Here is a 19030-nt window from a genome sequence, read left to right on the forward strand (position 1 = left end):
ATTCTGTTTTGAATTTGGATATCAAATGAATCTGAGCACATGACATTTTAATGCCGTTTGTCTTTTCAAATAGATTTACTTTCTAATGCATGTGACGACAGGACTTTGCTCATCAGCTGGAACATACATTTCAGAGGAGTTGTTACCTAAAATATTATCATAAGGCATGAGAAAATACACGATTTAAGTTGCCTTTCATGAACATAATTAAGAATTAATAAGCCAGTACCAGTGGCTAGTCCCCAGAATTTCCACTGTTTTGCCTTTTGTGACCTGTGTTATTAAAAGTCCATTATTTTTACAGACTTTATTAAATTGGATCTTATTAAAGCATTCTATATTTGCATTTGGTCTTTCATAATTCATTATTATTATGACATTTACTTTTTACCATCAGATCTGAAAACATATCATAAGCTACCCTTTTCTCTTGAAAGAAATGCTAATTTCAAACAGTCCTCTAATAGAAGAGAAAAGCTTTATCAGTTTTTTCATTTATTCCAGATCGTGTTAAGAATACTAATGCTAGACTTCAGTATGCTAATATCTCTGAGCTTTTTTTGGTCAAAAGCTTAGAATTATTATTTTTATCCCATACTAAGTATGAAACTAGAAGACCTGCTACTACTGGAGAAAACACAATTCTAAAGTACAATTCTTTATTCTAAGGACCTGCAAAAATGTTGCTGGATCCTGTTTAGACTAGGATGCAGCTCGTCAATTTAACTTTTACCACCCAGTATTTGTCCTCTTGAAGAAATTCTTTCCTCATAAAGTTCTTTTTGTTTGTTTTTTCTGATGGTTTAGAATAACACAGCTTGTAATATTTAAAACTAAGAATCCTATGCTGTCAGTCCTACTCAGCACTTAGGTGTACTGCCTGATTTTCTGTCTTCTGATAATCATTTCTGATGTTGATGTCTGATAATCATTTCTATTCCATTTATGATGTAGTTGAAAACTTAATATAGTAAGATTTTACATATTGATATCAAGCAGACTAATTTAATATAACTGAATTTTTTCAGTTGTAACAATTATAATAAGATTGAATTTTTTCTTTGGGTAGTAGTAAATTTCTTAAATTCTGAAATGAAGCTAACTTTGGATTTTGTCTCATTTTAGATTTCTGACAATGTGCAATAGACACTTTGGCAGTGTTGTTGCCCAAACCATTCGGACTCAAAAAACAGATCAGTTTCCACTTTTTCTGATTATTATGGGAAAGCGATCATCTAATGAAGTGTTAAATGTGATACAAGGTAAAGTACATTCAAAAGAGGAGTAGAGTGTCTCCTTATTTATGTGATAACCTTATAATATTTAGTATCATAGCTGAAAGTTATTCTCTGTATTGGTGAATATCTTTGCATTTTGAAATATAGAACATCCTGAAGAAGAATATCTTCAAAAAGTACGGGTGCTATGAAATATGAAATATGCTACATAAAAATCCAATAGAAACACCTTAATAAAACTGCACAGCCCTTGGGATATAGGTTAATCATGTTAACTATTCAAAATTGCTAAGTTTTCTAAAGTAGAAATTAAGTCATTATCAGTCATCAAAGATGATGTCATATGTGTGTGTGTGTGTCTGTGTATACATATGTATATTTCTTGCTGTGATTTTGATTGGTTGAAGGAAATCCTTATGTTTAGTTATCTGGAAAAACTTGTGACTGGGTATTGTGAATTGAATAGGTCACAGTGGCAGTTGTTTTTCCTTATTTGTGTGAATCTTTGTCTAGAATGCAACCTTGAGGTGCGAAGCCATAGGATGCCTGTCAATTTAATCACAGTGCACATTCTTTACCAAAAAAATGAGTGTTTTTTTTTATGTTACTAACATACCCTAAAGATTAGAATAAAAAATTACCTTATTCGTGGCAAAGCTTAAATTGAAAATAGTTTATTTTTTCTATGCCACAGGGAAAACAATGTTTCAAGTGCTCCAAGGTGTCTGAAATACTTAATTTCTGCCCCTATTTAAGCTAAAAGTTTGATAGTGGATAATGCAATGAGGAAGGGGTGTAACTTCTAGTGCCTTTCAAACTCAAATAAAGCAAAACCTCCAGTATTTTGTTTTCTCTATAACTAGAGCTTTCACTTTCGTAAACAGTGTTAAAGAAGACCTGCTGGGGGACACATTTATAGATTAAATAGATAATGTTTCATTTCAGTTTTCCTGTCAGGGGCAATGTTACAATAGCCAGTGGTTCTCAAAGATGGCCCATGGACCCTAAAGGTCCCCTAGACCCTTTCAGGGCATCTACAAGGTCAAAAATGTTTTCATAATAGTAATAGACTTTTTTTTTTTTTGCGTTTTTTACTGTGTTGACATTTGCACTGACGGCACAAAATCAGTTCTGTTTAAAATTGCTGGCACAAATCAGGGCCATGACCCAGAACTGTACTGATATTTTCCACCTCCATGTATGTACATTAAAAAAAAATCATTTTATTAAATATTAAACCTTTTTATAGTTTATGTGACACAGTTGGGAAGACATTTCTCTAAAATGAACAAAATGCCAGCCTGTTACTGCAAGCTTTAGAACAAATAACATTTGTTGCCAGTGATAGAAATTTGGTTTTTTGAGCAAAAAGTTAGAATTTCCTCCACCATTTAAGACTGACAGCTTAAATACTTTCCTTGTGACACAAGTGGTGGTACTAATAAATGTAATTTTTTTTTTATATCATAAAATTAGCTGTGTCAGCATTCAAAAGAAATGGATTACTCAGTGAACCAATATTTTCCAGATGACCAGTGTGTAATGTTATAAACTCATGTATGAGTAACAGACCTATTCAAAGGGCAAAATAGACCAGTGGATTTTAATGTAACACAGTACAGTAAGTTCACTGATACAGTTTCCGGTTCCTCACATACCTAATCTTAAAAAAAATCCCACCTGTCAGTTTGGGAGTATTAAATAAAAAATATGTAATTACCTATTAAAATACTTGTCCCTTTTCCAACTACGTATCTCTGTGAGGCCACAATTGCTTCATAAATTTCAACCAAGATGACACATTATAACTAGTTTAATGTAGATATAAATGTGAGAATCTAATTGTGTTCTATTAAGTATAACATTAGAGAAATTTGCAAAAATGTTAAAATAATGACATTCTTCTCAGTAAATTTTTCTTTTTGGAACATATAGTCATTTTTCATAAAACATGATGTTTATATTAGCAAATTATGGGTTTATTATTGTTACTTTTAAATGGATGGATAACTATTTTAGATATTTCAGTTTTCATTTCCAACACAGTGGATGTTGGTAACCATATCCACATAAACAAAAATTCTTCAGGGATCTCAACAGTTTTTAAGTATATAAAGAAATTGTTTTGCAATAAACTATAACAAATAAATTGTCCCTGAAATGCATTAACTGATACTTTTCTGCATCTTGGATCATTAAGGGCTTAGGTATAAAGTACCTTCAAGTACAGTTTGGCAATGAATCTGTAAATCAGGGTCAAAGCATAGTTGATAAGCAGTAGCTTTAAGCCTAAAAATTAATGGCCATGATGTAGTCACCTATTCAGGGGCCAACAGAGGACAAGATGGTTGGATGACATTGACTCAATGGATGAATTTGAGCAAGCTCAGGGAGATGGTGAAGGACAGGAAAGCCTGACATGCTGCAGTCCACAGGGTCGCATAGAGTCGGGCATAACTGAACAACAACAATAAAATTATAATATTTCCCCAATGATGATTCTAGTACCTTTACAAAGTATTCATGCCCCATGCTCTCTTAGTCACTATAGTTTACAAATAAGAAATGGAAACCCAAAGATTTGCCCAGTATGGAAATCTACATTGAAGTTACTCTTATTAAACTTTTACTGTTTATTGTATCTGTCACACACAGTGATGCTGTGTGTCCTTGGTACCAGGCACTTTATATTATCTCTAATTCTTCTAAGAACCCTACAGAGGTAGTGTTATCTTCATTTTGCAGATAAGAAAATTGATTGTTTCAGAGCTATAGTCACGCCCTCTTTTCATATTCACTTGTTTACTAAGTGAGTATTTATTAAGCCCTTGTCATGTGCTAGGCAGTTTCTAGGTACTAGATCATGTAAGAAGTAGAACTAGGGTTAGAACTCTGACTCTAAAACCAATTCTACTTCTTGGTAGGTTTTAGAATAATATCTACTTCCAAGATAATATTTGTTCTTTAGCTGATTTATGGAGAGAGTGTGACCAGATTAGATTATTTCTTTGACTAGAGACCAAAACTTCCCCCTAACCCCATGTTGCCAGTGATCATAAGGAAAACTGGGAAAGGACCATTGAAGGATCATGTTAGGCAGATGGTACTCTGGAAGAATACAAGCAAGGATGCTTGTTATGTGTTGTCTCATTGGTGGCCATTCCATTAAGGGACTAGAAGACACCTTTTGAGGCCTTGGAGAAAGACAGGCTTTTTTGCCTGTTGGTTTGAAAGAAGAGAAAAATTGCTATATCTTTATGGATCTTCATGACTTTCTCTCTTGTAGATGTATCCAAAGCAAATAGCAAGACTCAATGCATGCAAAAAATGGCATATATGTGCTATATGTTTGTTATGGACTGGGAATAAAATAGCATTCAAAAGAATCAAACATTTTAAATATCCTGTCCATAAAGATTATATAGCATAGTTATTTGAAGGGAAATATTTGCAGCTAAAAGGGAAAAATACCATTTAGGGGAAAAAATTTTTGTTCCCAGAAATTGAATTACTAATTGTTTCACTAAAGAAATTTTAGTAGGAGATAATTCTAAGTAAACAGTGTGCTAAAGTGGCAAAGAAGACAGGCTTTTGAGTCAGACTCATATGGTTTCAAATCCTGGTCCTGTAACTTAACCAACTTGACCTTGTTTAGTCAGGTTACTTGAGCTCTGTAAGCCTCATTTTCCTTCTGTTTACTATCAAAATCATAATGAGCCTTTATAGAATTGTTATACAGATTAAATGAGATTTTATATATATAAACCTAATCATTTAACCTAATCACTGGCTTACAAACAAATGGTAGTTGTCGCCAGTGTTGTTAAGTACATATGTTTTCCTACTTTGAAAGATACTTTTTTCCTTGTGAGTTGGATATTCTAAATAGTGCCAAAAATCTTTATAAAGAGACTGTTCTCACAAATCTAAGTATTCTGAAATTTCAACTGCCAGTGTACTGCCTTTCTTTCTTATTAAAAATAAACTTTTCAATGCAAGCATAAAAGTCTTTATTGGCATGCTAGTCTATAATTTTTTAGGCTGTAGTTATTCCTTACTGATTAATTCTAGAGCAACTTCCCATTTTCTAACCTTGATGTAAAGTTTGGCAATCTCGGTATGTTGCTAGGTAACACAACAGTGGATGAGTTAATGATGAGACTCATGGCTGCAATGGAGATCTTCACAGCCCAACAACAGGAAGATATAAAGGATGAGGTAAGGTGAAAGGTTAAGTGGACATTTAATAGAATTTTGATGAGATAATTTGTCAAATGGTGATGTTTGCCTATGTCATGATTGATAAGGCATTGATGAAGATGCATTTCTACATGAACTGAGGATTTTTATGCCACTGAATTTACCTTTCAGTCCAGTCTTTTCAGGACCCAAAGACCCAACAATTTGTTTAACTTTATGAAGTTATTCTTTGCTAGATTTGCAATTTACAGGAAACGAATTCTGAAGCATGTTTACAGGAGAAACTATATAGTCCAGTACTATTATATGAGTATTTCACTCCCTTTTAAGGTCCTCTTACTCTTTTTGAGATTGATTACCAATAAACACATTTTACATTTGAACATATTTTTGAATCACTGTGAGAATTAGTGAAAAAGATCACCAGAATTCTGAATTTTGTGTCTCTCAAACATTTAGATGGCATAGATGACATGGGCATGGAACCTCAAATATAATAGAATAATAATGACAGCAATATTGACAGTATAATAGTAAACATATACTGAATATTTATAATGTATTAATCAGTTCAGTTGCTCAGTCTTGTCCAACTGTTTGCGACCCCATGAATCGCAGCATGCCAGGCCTCCCTGTCCATCACCAACTCCTGGAGTTTACTTAAACTCATGTGCATAGAGTCGGTGATGCCACCCAGCCATCTCATCCTCTGTCGTCCCCTTGTCCTCCTGCCCCCAATCCCTCCCAGCATCAGGGTCTTTTCAAATGAGTCAGCTCTTCGCATCAGGTGGCCAAAGTATTGGAGTTTCAGCTTCAACATCAGTCCTTCCAATGAACACCCAGGACTGATCTCCTTTAGGATGGACTGGTTGGATCTCCTTGCAGTCCAAGGGACTCTCAAGAGTCTTCTCCAACACCACAGTTCAAAAGCATCAATTCTTTGGTGCTCAGCTTTCTTTATAGTCCAACCCTTACATCCATACATGACCACTGGAAAAACCAGAGCCTTGACTAGACGGACCTTTGTTGGCAAAGTAATATCTTTGCTTTTGAATATGCTGTCTAGGTTGGTCACAACTTTCCTTCCAAGCAGTAAGTGTCTTTGAATTTCATGGCTGCACTCACCATCTGCAGTGATTTTGGAGCCCAGAAAAATAAAGTCTGACACTGTTTCCACTGTTTCCCCATCTATTTCCCATGAAGTGATGGGACCGGATGCCATGATCTTAGTTTTCTGAATGTTGAGTTTTAAGCCAACTTTTTCACTCTCCTCTTTCACTTTCATCAAGAGGCTTTTTAGTTCCTCTTCACTTGCTGCCATAAGAGTAGTATCATCTGCATATCTGAGGTGATTGATATTTCTCCCGGCATTCTTGATTCTAGCTTGTGCTTCTTCCAGCCCAGCATGTCTCATGATGTACTCTGCATAGTAGTTAAATAAGCAGGGTAACAATATACAGCCTTGACATACTCCTTTTCCTATTTGGAACCAGTCTGTTGTTCCATGTCCAGTTCTAACTGTTGCTTCCTGACCTGCATATAGGTTTCTCAAGAGGCAGGTCAGGTGGTCTGGTATTCCCATCTCTTGAAGAATTTTCCACAGTTTATTGTGATCTACACAGTCAAAGGCTTTGACATAGTCAATAAAGCAGAAATAGATGTTTTTCTCGAACTCTCTTGCTTTTTCCATAATCCAGTGGATGTTGGCAATTTGATCTCTGGTTCCTCTGCCTTTTCTAAAACCAGCTTGAACATCTGGAAGTTCACAGTTCACATATTGCTGAAGCCTGGCTTGGAGAATTTTGAGCATTACTTTACTAGCGTGTGAGACGAGTGCAATTGTGTGGTAGTTTGAGCATTCTTTGGCATTGCCTTTCTTTGGGATTGGAATGAAAACTGACCTTTTCCAGTCCTGTGGCCACTGCTGAGTTTTCCAAATTTGCTGGCATATGAGTGCAGCACTTTCACAGCATCATCCTTTAGGATTTGAAAGAGCTCAACTGGAATTCCACTAGCTTTGTTCGTAGTGATGCTTTCTTTTCTTTTTTTTTTTTAAAGTTTTTTTTGTTTATTTTTGGCTGCACTACTTGGCATGTGGGATATTAGTTCCCCAACCAGGGATCAAACTCACACCCCCTGCAGTGGAAGCACAGTCTTAACCACTGGACCACCAGGGGATTCCCCGTAGTGATGCTTTCTAAGGCCCACTTGACTTCACATTCCAGGATGTCTGGCTCTAGGTGAGTGATGACACCATTGTGATTATCTCGGTCATGAAGATCTTTTTTGTACAGTTCCTCTATGTATTCTTGCCACCTCTTCTTAATATCTTCTGCTTCCAAAATGCAGTACTTGGATGCAGTCTCAAAAATGACATAATGATCTCTGTTCATTTCCAAGGCAAACCATTCAATATCACAGTAATCCAAGCCTATGCCCCAACCAATAACGCTGAAGAAGCTGAAGTTGAATGGTTCTATGAAGACCTACAAGACCTTTTAGAACTAACACCCAAAAAAGATGTCTTTTTCATTATAGGAGACTGGAATGCAAAAGTAGAAAGTCAAGAAACACCTGTGGTAACAGGCAAATTTGGCCTTGGAATACGGAATGAAGTAGGGCAAAGGCTAATAGAGTTTTGCCAAGAGAATGCACTGGTCATAGCAAACACTCTTCCAGCAACACAAGAGAAGACTCTACATATGGACATCACCAGATGGTCAACACCGAAATCAGATTGATTATGTTCTTTGCAGCCAAAGATGGAGAAGCTCTATACAGTCAGCAAAAACAAGACCGGGAGCTACCTTTGGCTCAGATCATGAACTCCTTATTGCCAAATTCAGACTGAAATTGAAGAAAGTAGGGAAAACCATTAGACCATTCAGGTATGACCTAAATCAAATTCCTTATGATTATACAGTGGAAGTGAGAAATAGATTTAAGGGCCTAGATCTGATAGATAGAGTGCCTGATGAACTATGGACGGAGGTTTGTGACATTGTATAGGAGACAGCGATCAAGACCATCCCCAGGGAAAAGAAATGCAAAAAAGCAAAATGGCTTTCTGGGGAGGCTGTGAAAAGAAGAGAAGCAAAAAGCAAAGGAGAAAAGGAAAGATATAAGCGTCTGAATGCAGAGTTCCAAAGAATAGCAAGGAGAGATAAGAAAGCCTTCCTCAGCGATCAATGCAAAGAAGTAGAGGAAAACAACAGAATGGGAAAGACTAGAGATCTCTTCAAGAAAATCAGAGATACCAAAGGAACATTTCATGCAAAGATGGGCTTGATAAAGGACAGAAATGGTATGGACCTAACAGAAGCAGAAGATATTAAGAAGAGGTGGCAAGAATACACAGAAGAACTGTACAAAAAAGATCTTCATGACCAAGATAATGTATTAATACTTGGCACTATTCAAAGCACGTTTCATTTATCATCTCATGATTCTTAACACAATCCCACAGGGTTGCGTATAATTCAGAGTTCTGGCTGGAACAGGTGATGCTTTCAAACTAGATTATTGAGAAGAGTTTAATAAGGCAACTATTTATATAGATATGGGCAGACTTTATAGGAGTCATCAATGGATAGTATACTCTAGGGCTAAAGGGAGCCATTACCACCTTTAGGCCTGAAGGCCTAGGAAAGGGTAGTGTGTGGAGACGATTGCTTCTTTCAGGGCCAGCCCTTTTGAGCTGATAAGGAAGAAACTAAGGAATAGCTTCCCTTCCCTTTTATACTTATGGTCTCCTGCTAGTACCTTCTATTGACCTAACCCAACTAGCAACTGAAAGGCAGGCAAGAGAACCTCCCTGGGCAAAAAGCTAGGTAGAGCATGAAAGTGAAAAGTGAAAGTGAAAGTCGCTCAGACGTGTCTGACTGTTTGTGACCCCATGAACTATACAGTCCAGGTAATTCTCTAGGCCAGAATACTGGAGTGGGTAGCCTTTCCTTTCTCCAGGAGATCTTCCCAACTGAGGGATCAAACCCGGATCTCCCGCATTACAGTTGGATTTTTTTACCAGCTGAACCACAAGGGGAATCCCAAGAATACTTGAGTGGGTAGCCTATCTCTTCTCCAGTGGATCTTCCCGACCCAGGAGTTGACCAGGGTCTCCTGCACTGCAGGGAGATTCTTTACCAACTGAGCTATCAGGGAAGCTCAGGTAGAGCATGGGTGAAAGGAAAGTGAAAGTGTTAGTTGCTCAGTCTTGTCCAACTTTTTGCAACCCCATGAACTGTAGTCCATCAGGCTCCTCTGTTCATGGAATTCTCCAGGCAAGAATACTGGAGTGGGTTGCCATTCTTTTCTCCAGGGGATCTTTCCGACCCAAGGATTGAACCTGAGTCTCCTGAACTGTAGGCACATTCTTTAGCATCTGAGCCGTCAGAAACTGAATGGGCAAATGGAACATAATCCAACACAGATTGGTACTGTCATCTCTAGTTTTCAGATGAGAAAACTGAGAATCAAAAAGGTTAATTTACCCAAGGTCAACACAGCGAGTAGGATCTATGTTAATCTCAAGTAATTATTAGTGCTTTATCAGTCAAGAAATTTCTGGATTTAGAAAGCAATCTAAAGGTAAAATATGAAACACATATTATCATCTGTTAATTCATATATCTATCAAATTATTCTTTTTAATTTTTTCTTTGTTTTTAATTTTTAAAGAAAGAGTTACATAGAACAAATAAAGGAGAGTTTGATTTTTGAGCAATAATATAAAGTTTCCAGGTATAATGAGTGTTTTCAGTACAATACCCTTTGGCTATTACAAATGGGAAACATGTAAACAATTTCAGTATAACCTTTAATATTGTATTTAACTTTATTTGTTTGTCTCTGTCTTCTGTTAGACTTGAGTTTAAAAGCAAGGGTTATATCATATTCATATTGTAACTCTGTCTTGTAACAGTTTGGGCTTCCGTGGTGACTCAGTGGTAAAAGAACCTACATGCCAGTACAGGATACATGGCTTTGATCCCTGAGCCTGGAACATCCCCTGGAGAAGGAAATGGCAACCCATTCCTGTATTCTTGCCTGGGAAATTCCCATTTACTCTGTGGTAAATCCCACAGAGGAACCTGGTGGGCTGTATAGTCCATGGGGGTCACAAAAGAGTTGGACTCCACTTAGCAACCAAACAGTAACAAACTTCTCACAGTGTTCATTCAGTTCAGTTCAGTTCAGTCACTAGTAGGTACTTAAAAAATGTTTGTTAAATGACTAAATAAATAAATAATTAAACTTACGTAAAATAATGTGACTTTAAAAAATAATACTTAATTACAGTGGTATAAAACCTGATGTATCCACATTAACAAATATGAAAGTTCAGAGTGCTGTAACTAGAAGTTTAATACTCAATAGGTTCCTTTTGTTGCTGTAAAAATTTTGTTTGTAATTTTTCCTAATAGTATTTTATTTACTCTGAGGGAAAGGTAATTGGAAATATGGTAGAAAGATGTTTATCTGTTACTTTATAAATTGACACTGACATTTTGAAATTATGAAGTACTGTACTTAGTTAGGAATTTGTAATAATTGGTGTGTTGCCATTCAAGATTACATTTATCCTGGAATAGAGGCATTGATTGACAATAATGCACTAAACGCATTCTTCAGCCATTTAAATCTTGAGTCTCATTAGTACTAGATTTACAGATTATGTTGTATAGTAATATGAATGTATAATATTTGCATGCATATTCCCAGTTCATTCTTTCATCTTAATTTGTGTTCCTTGTAATTCATTGGTAAGGAAATTGACTTTAATTCCTTTAATACTGAGCACAAAATTTAATATGAAGGTTACAGGAAATGTCTAAGACCCCATATAATTGAAATTTTTTATTGAAATTTAACTGCAAGAGATAAGGGTTTCTCCTTGTTTTTAGAGTATCTTCATGAAAGTTATCTTTCAGGTCATAAGTAGAATTCCTAAGAAAAGCTTTTCTGAGTTTAAAATCTTCTCTTGGACTATGCATAGATCATAATTTGGTATCTGCTGAGTTAGTGATAAGAAACACTGTCTCTTGTAATTGTAAATTTGGCTTTACTTCTTTAAAAGTTTCAAATAAGACTTAAGCATACAGTTAAAATGGAATTTGTGAGCAGGTTTGAAGGATGACTTCCTAGGCCTGAATTTATTTAAACTTAACTTTGATTCACTTATGTTCATCACTTCAATGATTCCATTGTATTAGTACAACCAGAAATGCCTATATTATAAAGCTTTTATTAAATAGAACCAAGCACAACCTATATATTTATGACTCATTCTTCATTGGCTCAGAATGAACTAACCTTTTATGTCATTAATTGTTCTGTCTCTAACCAGGAAGTATAAAGTACATGAGCCTCTGTTTTGACAAAACTACCTCTTCATAGCTTTATTCATAGATATTTTTGTTAATGGTATTAATTTGGTTTTCTAAGTGTTTACTGAGCATCTATGAAAGATACAGCACTGGGCTCAGTCCTGGGGACAGAGAGGTACTTTGCTCTAGTGAAGTGAAGTGAAAGTGGAGTAAAGTTGCTCAGTCGTATCTGACTCTTTGCGACCCCATGGGGTGTAGCCCCTGAGGCTCCTCTGTCCATGGAGTTTATCAGGCAAGAGTACTGGAGTGAGTTGCCATTGCCTTCACCAGGGGATCTTCCTGACTCAGGGATCAAACCCGGGTCTCCTGCATTGCAGGCAGATGCTTTACCAGCTAAGCCACTGATCTCCCTTTAAACTAATGCTTTCTCTAGTGAGGAGCTGTATCATTCATAGATGCTCAGTAAACACTTAGAAAACCAAATTAATACCATTAACAAAAATATCTACTAATAAAGTGGTGTATTATTATATTGCTATCTATTTCTTCCTTTAGGTCTGTTAATATTTGTCTTATGTATTGGGTTGGCCAACCAAATATTTAGATGCTCCTTTTTGGGGTACATAAATACTTTGAAAGGGTTCTTCATCCAGTGACTTTTCTACATAGTTAGTCCCCAGTCACAGCAGATGATGTTTTGTGTCATCTTGCTTATATATTCATTTCATATTCTTTTGCTATGCGCCACATGTAGGGCACCAGTAACACAGCTGTAGCAAGACAGACAGGGTCCTTGGACTTACCACCCAGCATTTCCAAGAAGTCTATGAAGCTGTCAGGTAGATGAAGCCTCAGGAGCACCTATCCAGGGCGAGCTAGGCATGCTGTGTAGGCAGCTTGACATGGAGCACACAGAAGGGCTCTTGCATACTGCCAATGCAAGCTAAGAGGCAGGTAGAAGAGTTAAGAAATAAGGTAATAATAGTAGTCATTCTTCACGTTCGTGCTACATGCCAGGTATCGTTCTAATCTCTAAGGCAATGTTTTTCACTGTGTTTCCCAGATTACTGGTGTACTCAGCTATCTATCAAGGATTACAAGCAGCTAGTTTGAACAAGCAACATAGTCAGTTTTGTTCACATTTATTTCATATTTTGAAATATAAGATAAATTGCAGTATCCCTCCAAATCCTGTTTCATTCGTCATATCTTTTACAATATATTAGATTCCTCGTGTATTACAAGGATTGCATTGGTTGTTTAGTCTTGACAAATACTCAGTTGACTGCAGCAGTTGGTTTCAGCTTCTGTACTTTCATGTCATTCATGTGTTACTGTTAAATTTACGTTCATATTTTCTTGCTTAGTTATATTCTTAGTTCATCAGAATTTTTCATGGCTTACATGTGATTCATTGAAGCATAAAGATAATGATGAAAATACTATAAATGAATACTGTAAATCAGGAGACTTCCCTGGTGGTCCATTGGTGAAGAATCTGCCTTCTAATGCAGAGAACACAGGTTTGATCCCTGGTCAGGGAATTAAGTTTCCACATGCTGCAACTACGAAGCTCACAGACTATGGAGTCCACACACCACAGGTAGAGAGAAGTACATATGCTGCAATGAAAGATCTTGGTGTGGCATAATCCCATGTGCCATAACAAAGGCCAAATTCAGCCAAAAATAAAAAAATTAAATTAAAATAAATATTTATTATCATATTAAAACCATATGATTATCTCAATAGATGCAGAGAAAGCCTTTGACAAAATTCAACATCCATTTATGATAAAAACTCTCCAGAAAGCAAGAATAGAAGGAACGTACCTCAACATAATAAAAGCTATATATGACAAACCCACAGCAAACATTATCCTCAATGGTGAAAAATTGAAAGCATTTCCTCTAAAGTCAGGAACAAGACAAGGGTGCCGACTTTCACCATTACTATTCAACATAGTTTTGGAAGTTTTGGCCACGGCAATCAGAGCAGAAAAAGAAATAAAAGGAATCCAAATTGGAAAAGAAGAAGTAAAACTCTCACTATTTGCAGATGACATGATCCTCTACATAGAAAACCCTAAAGACTCCACCAGAAAATTACTAGAAATAATCAATGACTATAGTAAAGTTGCAGGATATAAAATCAACACACAGAAATCCCTAAAAAAAAAAAGAATGTAATGTCGGGCAAAAAAAGCAAGTCACCACTTGATAATCATTCCATTTTTATAAAAAAAAAAAATAGACTGAACAATAAAAAATATATTTTTATAGATACAGAATGTTTGGGATACAAATAAAGCAAAGGGATAATAAGTACAAAATTCCAAATTTACTTGTGAGAGAAGGAAGAAGACATGATGAGGAAGGACCTAAAGAGAACATCTTTCTAAGTTAAATTGGGTGGTGGATATACTTTTTTAAAAGATAAATGTAAAAATTGAAGAAAAAACTTTAATTGACATTAAAAAAAAAAAAAGAAAGTTTCAATTGTTTTCCATGCTAATGGAAAATACTCTAAAATATGTAAATAAAGTTAACAGATAATCAGAAACATCCAAAAAAAATAAATAAATAAATATTTAAAAAGACTGTAAATCAGTATAGACGGTTGAAACTAGTTCAATATCAGTGTAAACATAATTGGGAGAACTCTAACGCTAGCATAGAAAATGCAAGGGAACTTACTATTGATATTGATGATTTCATACTGGCCTCAATAAAAGAAACTTTTGACTGAAAAGTAAATATATGAATATAGATTGTGTAGGAAACACAGTCTGTTTACCCTAATGCTACTGCTTCTCTGTTATAAAATTTTTCATAAAAGCACAAAGCCTTCAGAGTTTTTGTTTCATTTTTAAGTAAAGTCCAGTGACCTGCCACTCTGTTAAAGCAATAGATTTTTTTCAGGACAAAAGAAAAAGTAATACTTACCATTAACACATTTTTTTAAATCATATTGCTTACCTCAGAAAAGTAACCAAACCACAGAGGACAATTTGCTTACAAATGGCAGTCTTTGAGGTAAAAATGGATTCAAATTCTACTGTTGCAAGAAACTTGTAAATCCAGCTACTACAGAATTAACAGTAAAAAAAAGAAAAGCCCAAACAATAAAGCAGAATAAGTTCTGAAGGAAGTAACTTCATCAAATGGCACTATTGGATGGCATGCAGTGGCAATAGGATGGTCTGTAGAAGAGCAGTGACCACCCTGTGCTCACTGTCTTGCTTTGTTGTTTTTCAGTCCCTAAGTCGTGTCCGACTCTTTGTGACCCATGGACTACAGCATGCCAGACTCATCTGTCCTCCACTATCTCCCAGAGTTTGCTCAAATTGATGTCTGTTGAGTTGGTGATGCTGTCTAGCCATCTCATCCTCTGCTGCCCCCTTCTCCGCTTGCCCTCATTCTTTCCCAGCATCAGGGTCTTTTCCAATGAGTTGGCTTGTCACATCAGGCAGCTGAAGTATTAGAGCTTCAGCTTCAGCATCAGTCCTTCCAATGAATAATTCAGGGTTGATTTCCTTTCGGATTGACTGGCTTGGTCTCCTTGCAGTCCCAGGGACTCTCAGTAGTCTTCTCCAGCACCACAATTAGAAAGCATCAGTTCTTCAGTGTGCAGCCTTCTTTATGGTCCAGTTCTCACATTTGTACATGACTGTTGGAAAAACTATAGCTTCAACTATATGGACCTTGTCAGCAAAGTGATGTCTCTGCTTTTTAATACTCTGTGTAGGTTTGTCAAAGCTTTCCTTCCAAGGAGCAAGCATCTTTTAAATTCATGTCTGGAGTCACCATCTGCAGTGATTTGGGAGCCAAAGAAAATAAAATCTGTCACTGCTTCCACTTTTCCCCCTATCTTTGCCATGAAGTGATGGTACCAGATGCCATGATCTTAGTTTTTTTTTTTAATGTTGAGTTTCAAGCCAGCTTTTTCACTCTTCTCTTTGACCCTCATCAAGAGGCTCTTTAGTTCCTCTTCACTTTCTGCCTTTAGAGTGGTATCATCCACATATCTGAGATTGTTAATGTTTCTCCTAGCAATCTTGATTCCAGCTTGTGATTCATCCAGCCTGGCATTTCACATGATGTACTCTGCAAATAAGTTAAATAAACTTGATGACAATACACAACCTTTCCCAATTTTGAACCAGTCAGTTGTTCCATGTTTGGTTCTAACTGTTGCTTCTTGACCCACATACAAGTTTCTCAGGAGACAGGTAAGGTGGTCTGGTATTCCCATCTCTTTACGAATTTTCCGCAGTTTTTTGTGATCCACACAGGCATAGGCTTTAGTGTAGTCAATGAAGCAGAAGTAGATGTTTTTGGGAACTCCCTTGCTTTCTGCATGATCCATTGAATGTTGGTAATTTGACCTCAGCCTCTTTGAATCCCAGGTTGTACATCTGTAATTTCTTAGTTCACGTATTTTTGAAGCCTCGCTTGAAAGATTTTGAGCATAACTTTGCTAGTATGTGAAATGACCATGATTGTACAGTAGTTTAAACATTCTTTGGCATTGCCCTTCTTTGGAATTGGAATGAAAACTGACCTTTTCCAATCCTGTGGCCACTGCTGAGTTTTCCAAATTTGTTGACATACTGAATATAGCACTTTCACAGCATCATCTTTTAGAATTTGAAATAGCTCAACTGGAATTCCATCACCTCCACTCGCTTCGTTCGTAGTAATGCTTCCTAAGGCCCACTTGACTTCACACTCCAGAATGTCTGACTCTAGATGAGCGATCACACACTATCATGGTTATACAGGTCATTAAGACCTTTCTTGTATAGTTTTCAGTGTATTCTTGCCACCTTTTCTTAATCTCCTCAGCTTCTATTAGGTCCTTACCATTTCTGTCCTTTATCGTGCCTATCCTTGCATGAAATATTCCTTTGATATCTCCAGTTTTTTTTTAAGAGATCTTTCCCATTCTTTTGTTTTCCTCAATTTCTTTGCATTATTCACCTAAGAAGACCTTCTTGTCTCTCCTTGCTGTTCTCTGGAACTCTGCATTCAGTTGGATATGTCTTTTCCTTTTCTCTCTTGCCTTTCACTTCTCTTATATCCTCAACTATTTGTAAAGCCTCCTCAGACAACCACTTTGCCTCCTTGCATTTCTTTTTCTTTGGGATGGTTTTGGCCACTACCTCCTATACAGTGTTATGAACCTCTGTCCATAATTCTTCAGGCAATCTGACTATCAGATCTAATCCCTTGAATCTACTTGTCACCTCCATTGTATAAAGGATTTTAATAAGGTCATACCTGAATAGCCTAGTGGTTTTCCCTATTTTCTTCAGTTTAAGCCTGAATTTTGCTGTAAGGAGCTCATGATCTGAGCTAGTCAGCACCTGATTTGCTTTTACTGACTGTATAGAGCTTCTCTATCTTCAGCTACAAAGAACACAGTGAATCTGATTTTCTCTTCATGGATCACAGCCTTTTTGTGGCAGTGGGGCTTGTGTAACTCAGTGAATCTATGAGCCGTGATATGCAAGGCTACCCAAGATGGATAGGTCATAATGAAGAGTTCTGATAAAAAGTGGTCCACTGGAGATGGAAATCACAACCCACTCCAGTATTCTTTCCTGGAGAACCCCATGAACAGTATGAAAAGGCACAGAGATATGACACCAGAAGATGAGCCCCCCAGGTCTGAAGGTGTCCAATATGCTACTGGTGAAGAGAGGAGGGCAAGTATTAATAGCTTCAGAAAGAATGAAGTGGCTGGGCCAAAGTGGGAACAGTGCTCAGTTGTGGATGTGTCTAGTTGTGAAAGAAAGTTCAGTGCTGTAAAGAACAATAGTACATAGAAAATTGGAATGTTAGGTCCATGAGTCAAGGTAAGTTGGACATGGTCAAGCAGGAAATGGCAAGATTGAACATCAGCATAGTAGAATTAGTGAACTAATATGGGCAGGAATGGGAAAATTTAACTCAGATGACCATTGTATCTACTACTGTGGGCAAGAATCCCTTAGAAGACATGGAGTAGCCCTCCTAATCAACAAAAGAGCCCAAAATGCAGTACTTGGGTGCAACCTCAAAGATGAATGATCTCAGTTTGTTTCCAAGGCAAACCATTCAACATCACAGTAATCTAAGTCTGTGCTCCAATCACTGATGCCAAAGAAGCTGAAATTGACCGGTTCTAAGAAAAGCTACAAGACCTTCTAGAACTAACAACCAAAAAAAAATAAAAGATGTCCTTTTCATCATAGGGGATTAGAATGCAAAAGTAGGAAGTCAAGAGATACGTGGAGTAACCGGCAAGTTTGGCTTGGGAGTACAAAATGAAGCAGGGCAATGGCTAACAGAGCTTTGCTAAGAGAATGCACTGATCATAGCAAACACGCTTTTTCGACAATCCAAGAGACGACTCTACATATAGCCATCACTGTCTTGGTTTGCAGTTAGATAAACCACTATTGAGTGCAAAGTAAGAATTGATTCTTGGTATATTGTTATATATATATATGAGGTAGAAATAGTCATCACTTTTCATTCAGTTCATTAGTGAGACATGTATATTACCAGAAAGGTTTTAACTTAGTTAATAATTATTTTGTAAGTTCTCAGTTAGAGTTGAAAAGATAAGGTAGAATCATTATTGATGATCAAATAACATTACTTCAAAGAACACCATCCAGAAAGTGAAAAGGCAACCCTCAGGTTGAGAAAAAATCTTTGCAAATCATATATTTGATAAGGGACTTGTATCTAGAATATATAAAGACCACCAACAACTCAATAATAAAAAAAGACAAATTGCTACCATTAAAAATTGTGGGAAATTTCTCCAAGGAAAAAAAGCAGATGGCCAATAAGCACGTGGAAAGATGTTCCACATCACTGGTCATCAAGCAAATGAAATTCAAAACAACGAGATACCACTGCACACCAACTACAGTGGCTAGAATCAAAAAGTTAGATAACAAGTGTTGGTCAGGATATGGAGAAATTTGAACCCTCATGGACTGCTAGTAGTACTATAAGATAGTGAAGCTGCTTTGGAAAACAGTCTACAGTTCCTCAAGTGATTAAACATAGTTATATACCTAGCTGTATACCTAAGTGAAGTGAAAAGATATGTCCATATAAAAATTTGTACATGAATGTTTGTAGCAACATTACTCATAATAGCCCAAACATGAAAATGACCCAAATAGTCATCAACAGATGAATGAGTTAGCAATATGTGGTATATATATATACAATAAAATGTTGTTCAACCATAAAAAGGAGGGAA

The 19030-nt window shown here is 36.5% G+C and overlaps 1 protein-coding gene across 3 annotated transcripts in view; it reads left to right on the forward strand.

Annotated features, from left to right (window-relative positions):
* FAF1 (Fas associated factor 1) overlaps positions 1 to 19030 on the forward strand; it is a 497629-nt gene that overhangs the window by 386664 nt on the left and 91935 nt on the right. For all 3 annotated transcript variants that reach the window (NM_001046318.1, XM_059884654.1, XM_059884655.1), the window contains 2 exons: positions 1126 to 1262; positions 5368 to 5456. In NM_001046318.1, coding sequence (NP_001039783.1) covers positions 1126 to 1262; positions 5368 to 5456 — 226 coding nt within the window. The remainder of the gene's footprint in view (positions 1 to 1125; positions 1263 to 5367; positions 5457 to 19030) is intronic.

Source organism: Bos taurus, chromosome 3 (assembly GCF_002263795.3).
Source record: "Bos taurus isolate L1 Dominette 01449 registration number 42190680 breed Hereford chromosome 3, ARS-UCD2.0, whole genome shotgun sequence".
Classification (NCBI taxonomy): Eukaryota; Metazoa; Chordata; class Mammalia; order Artiodactyla; family Bovidae; genus Bos; species Bos taurus.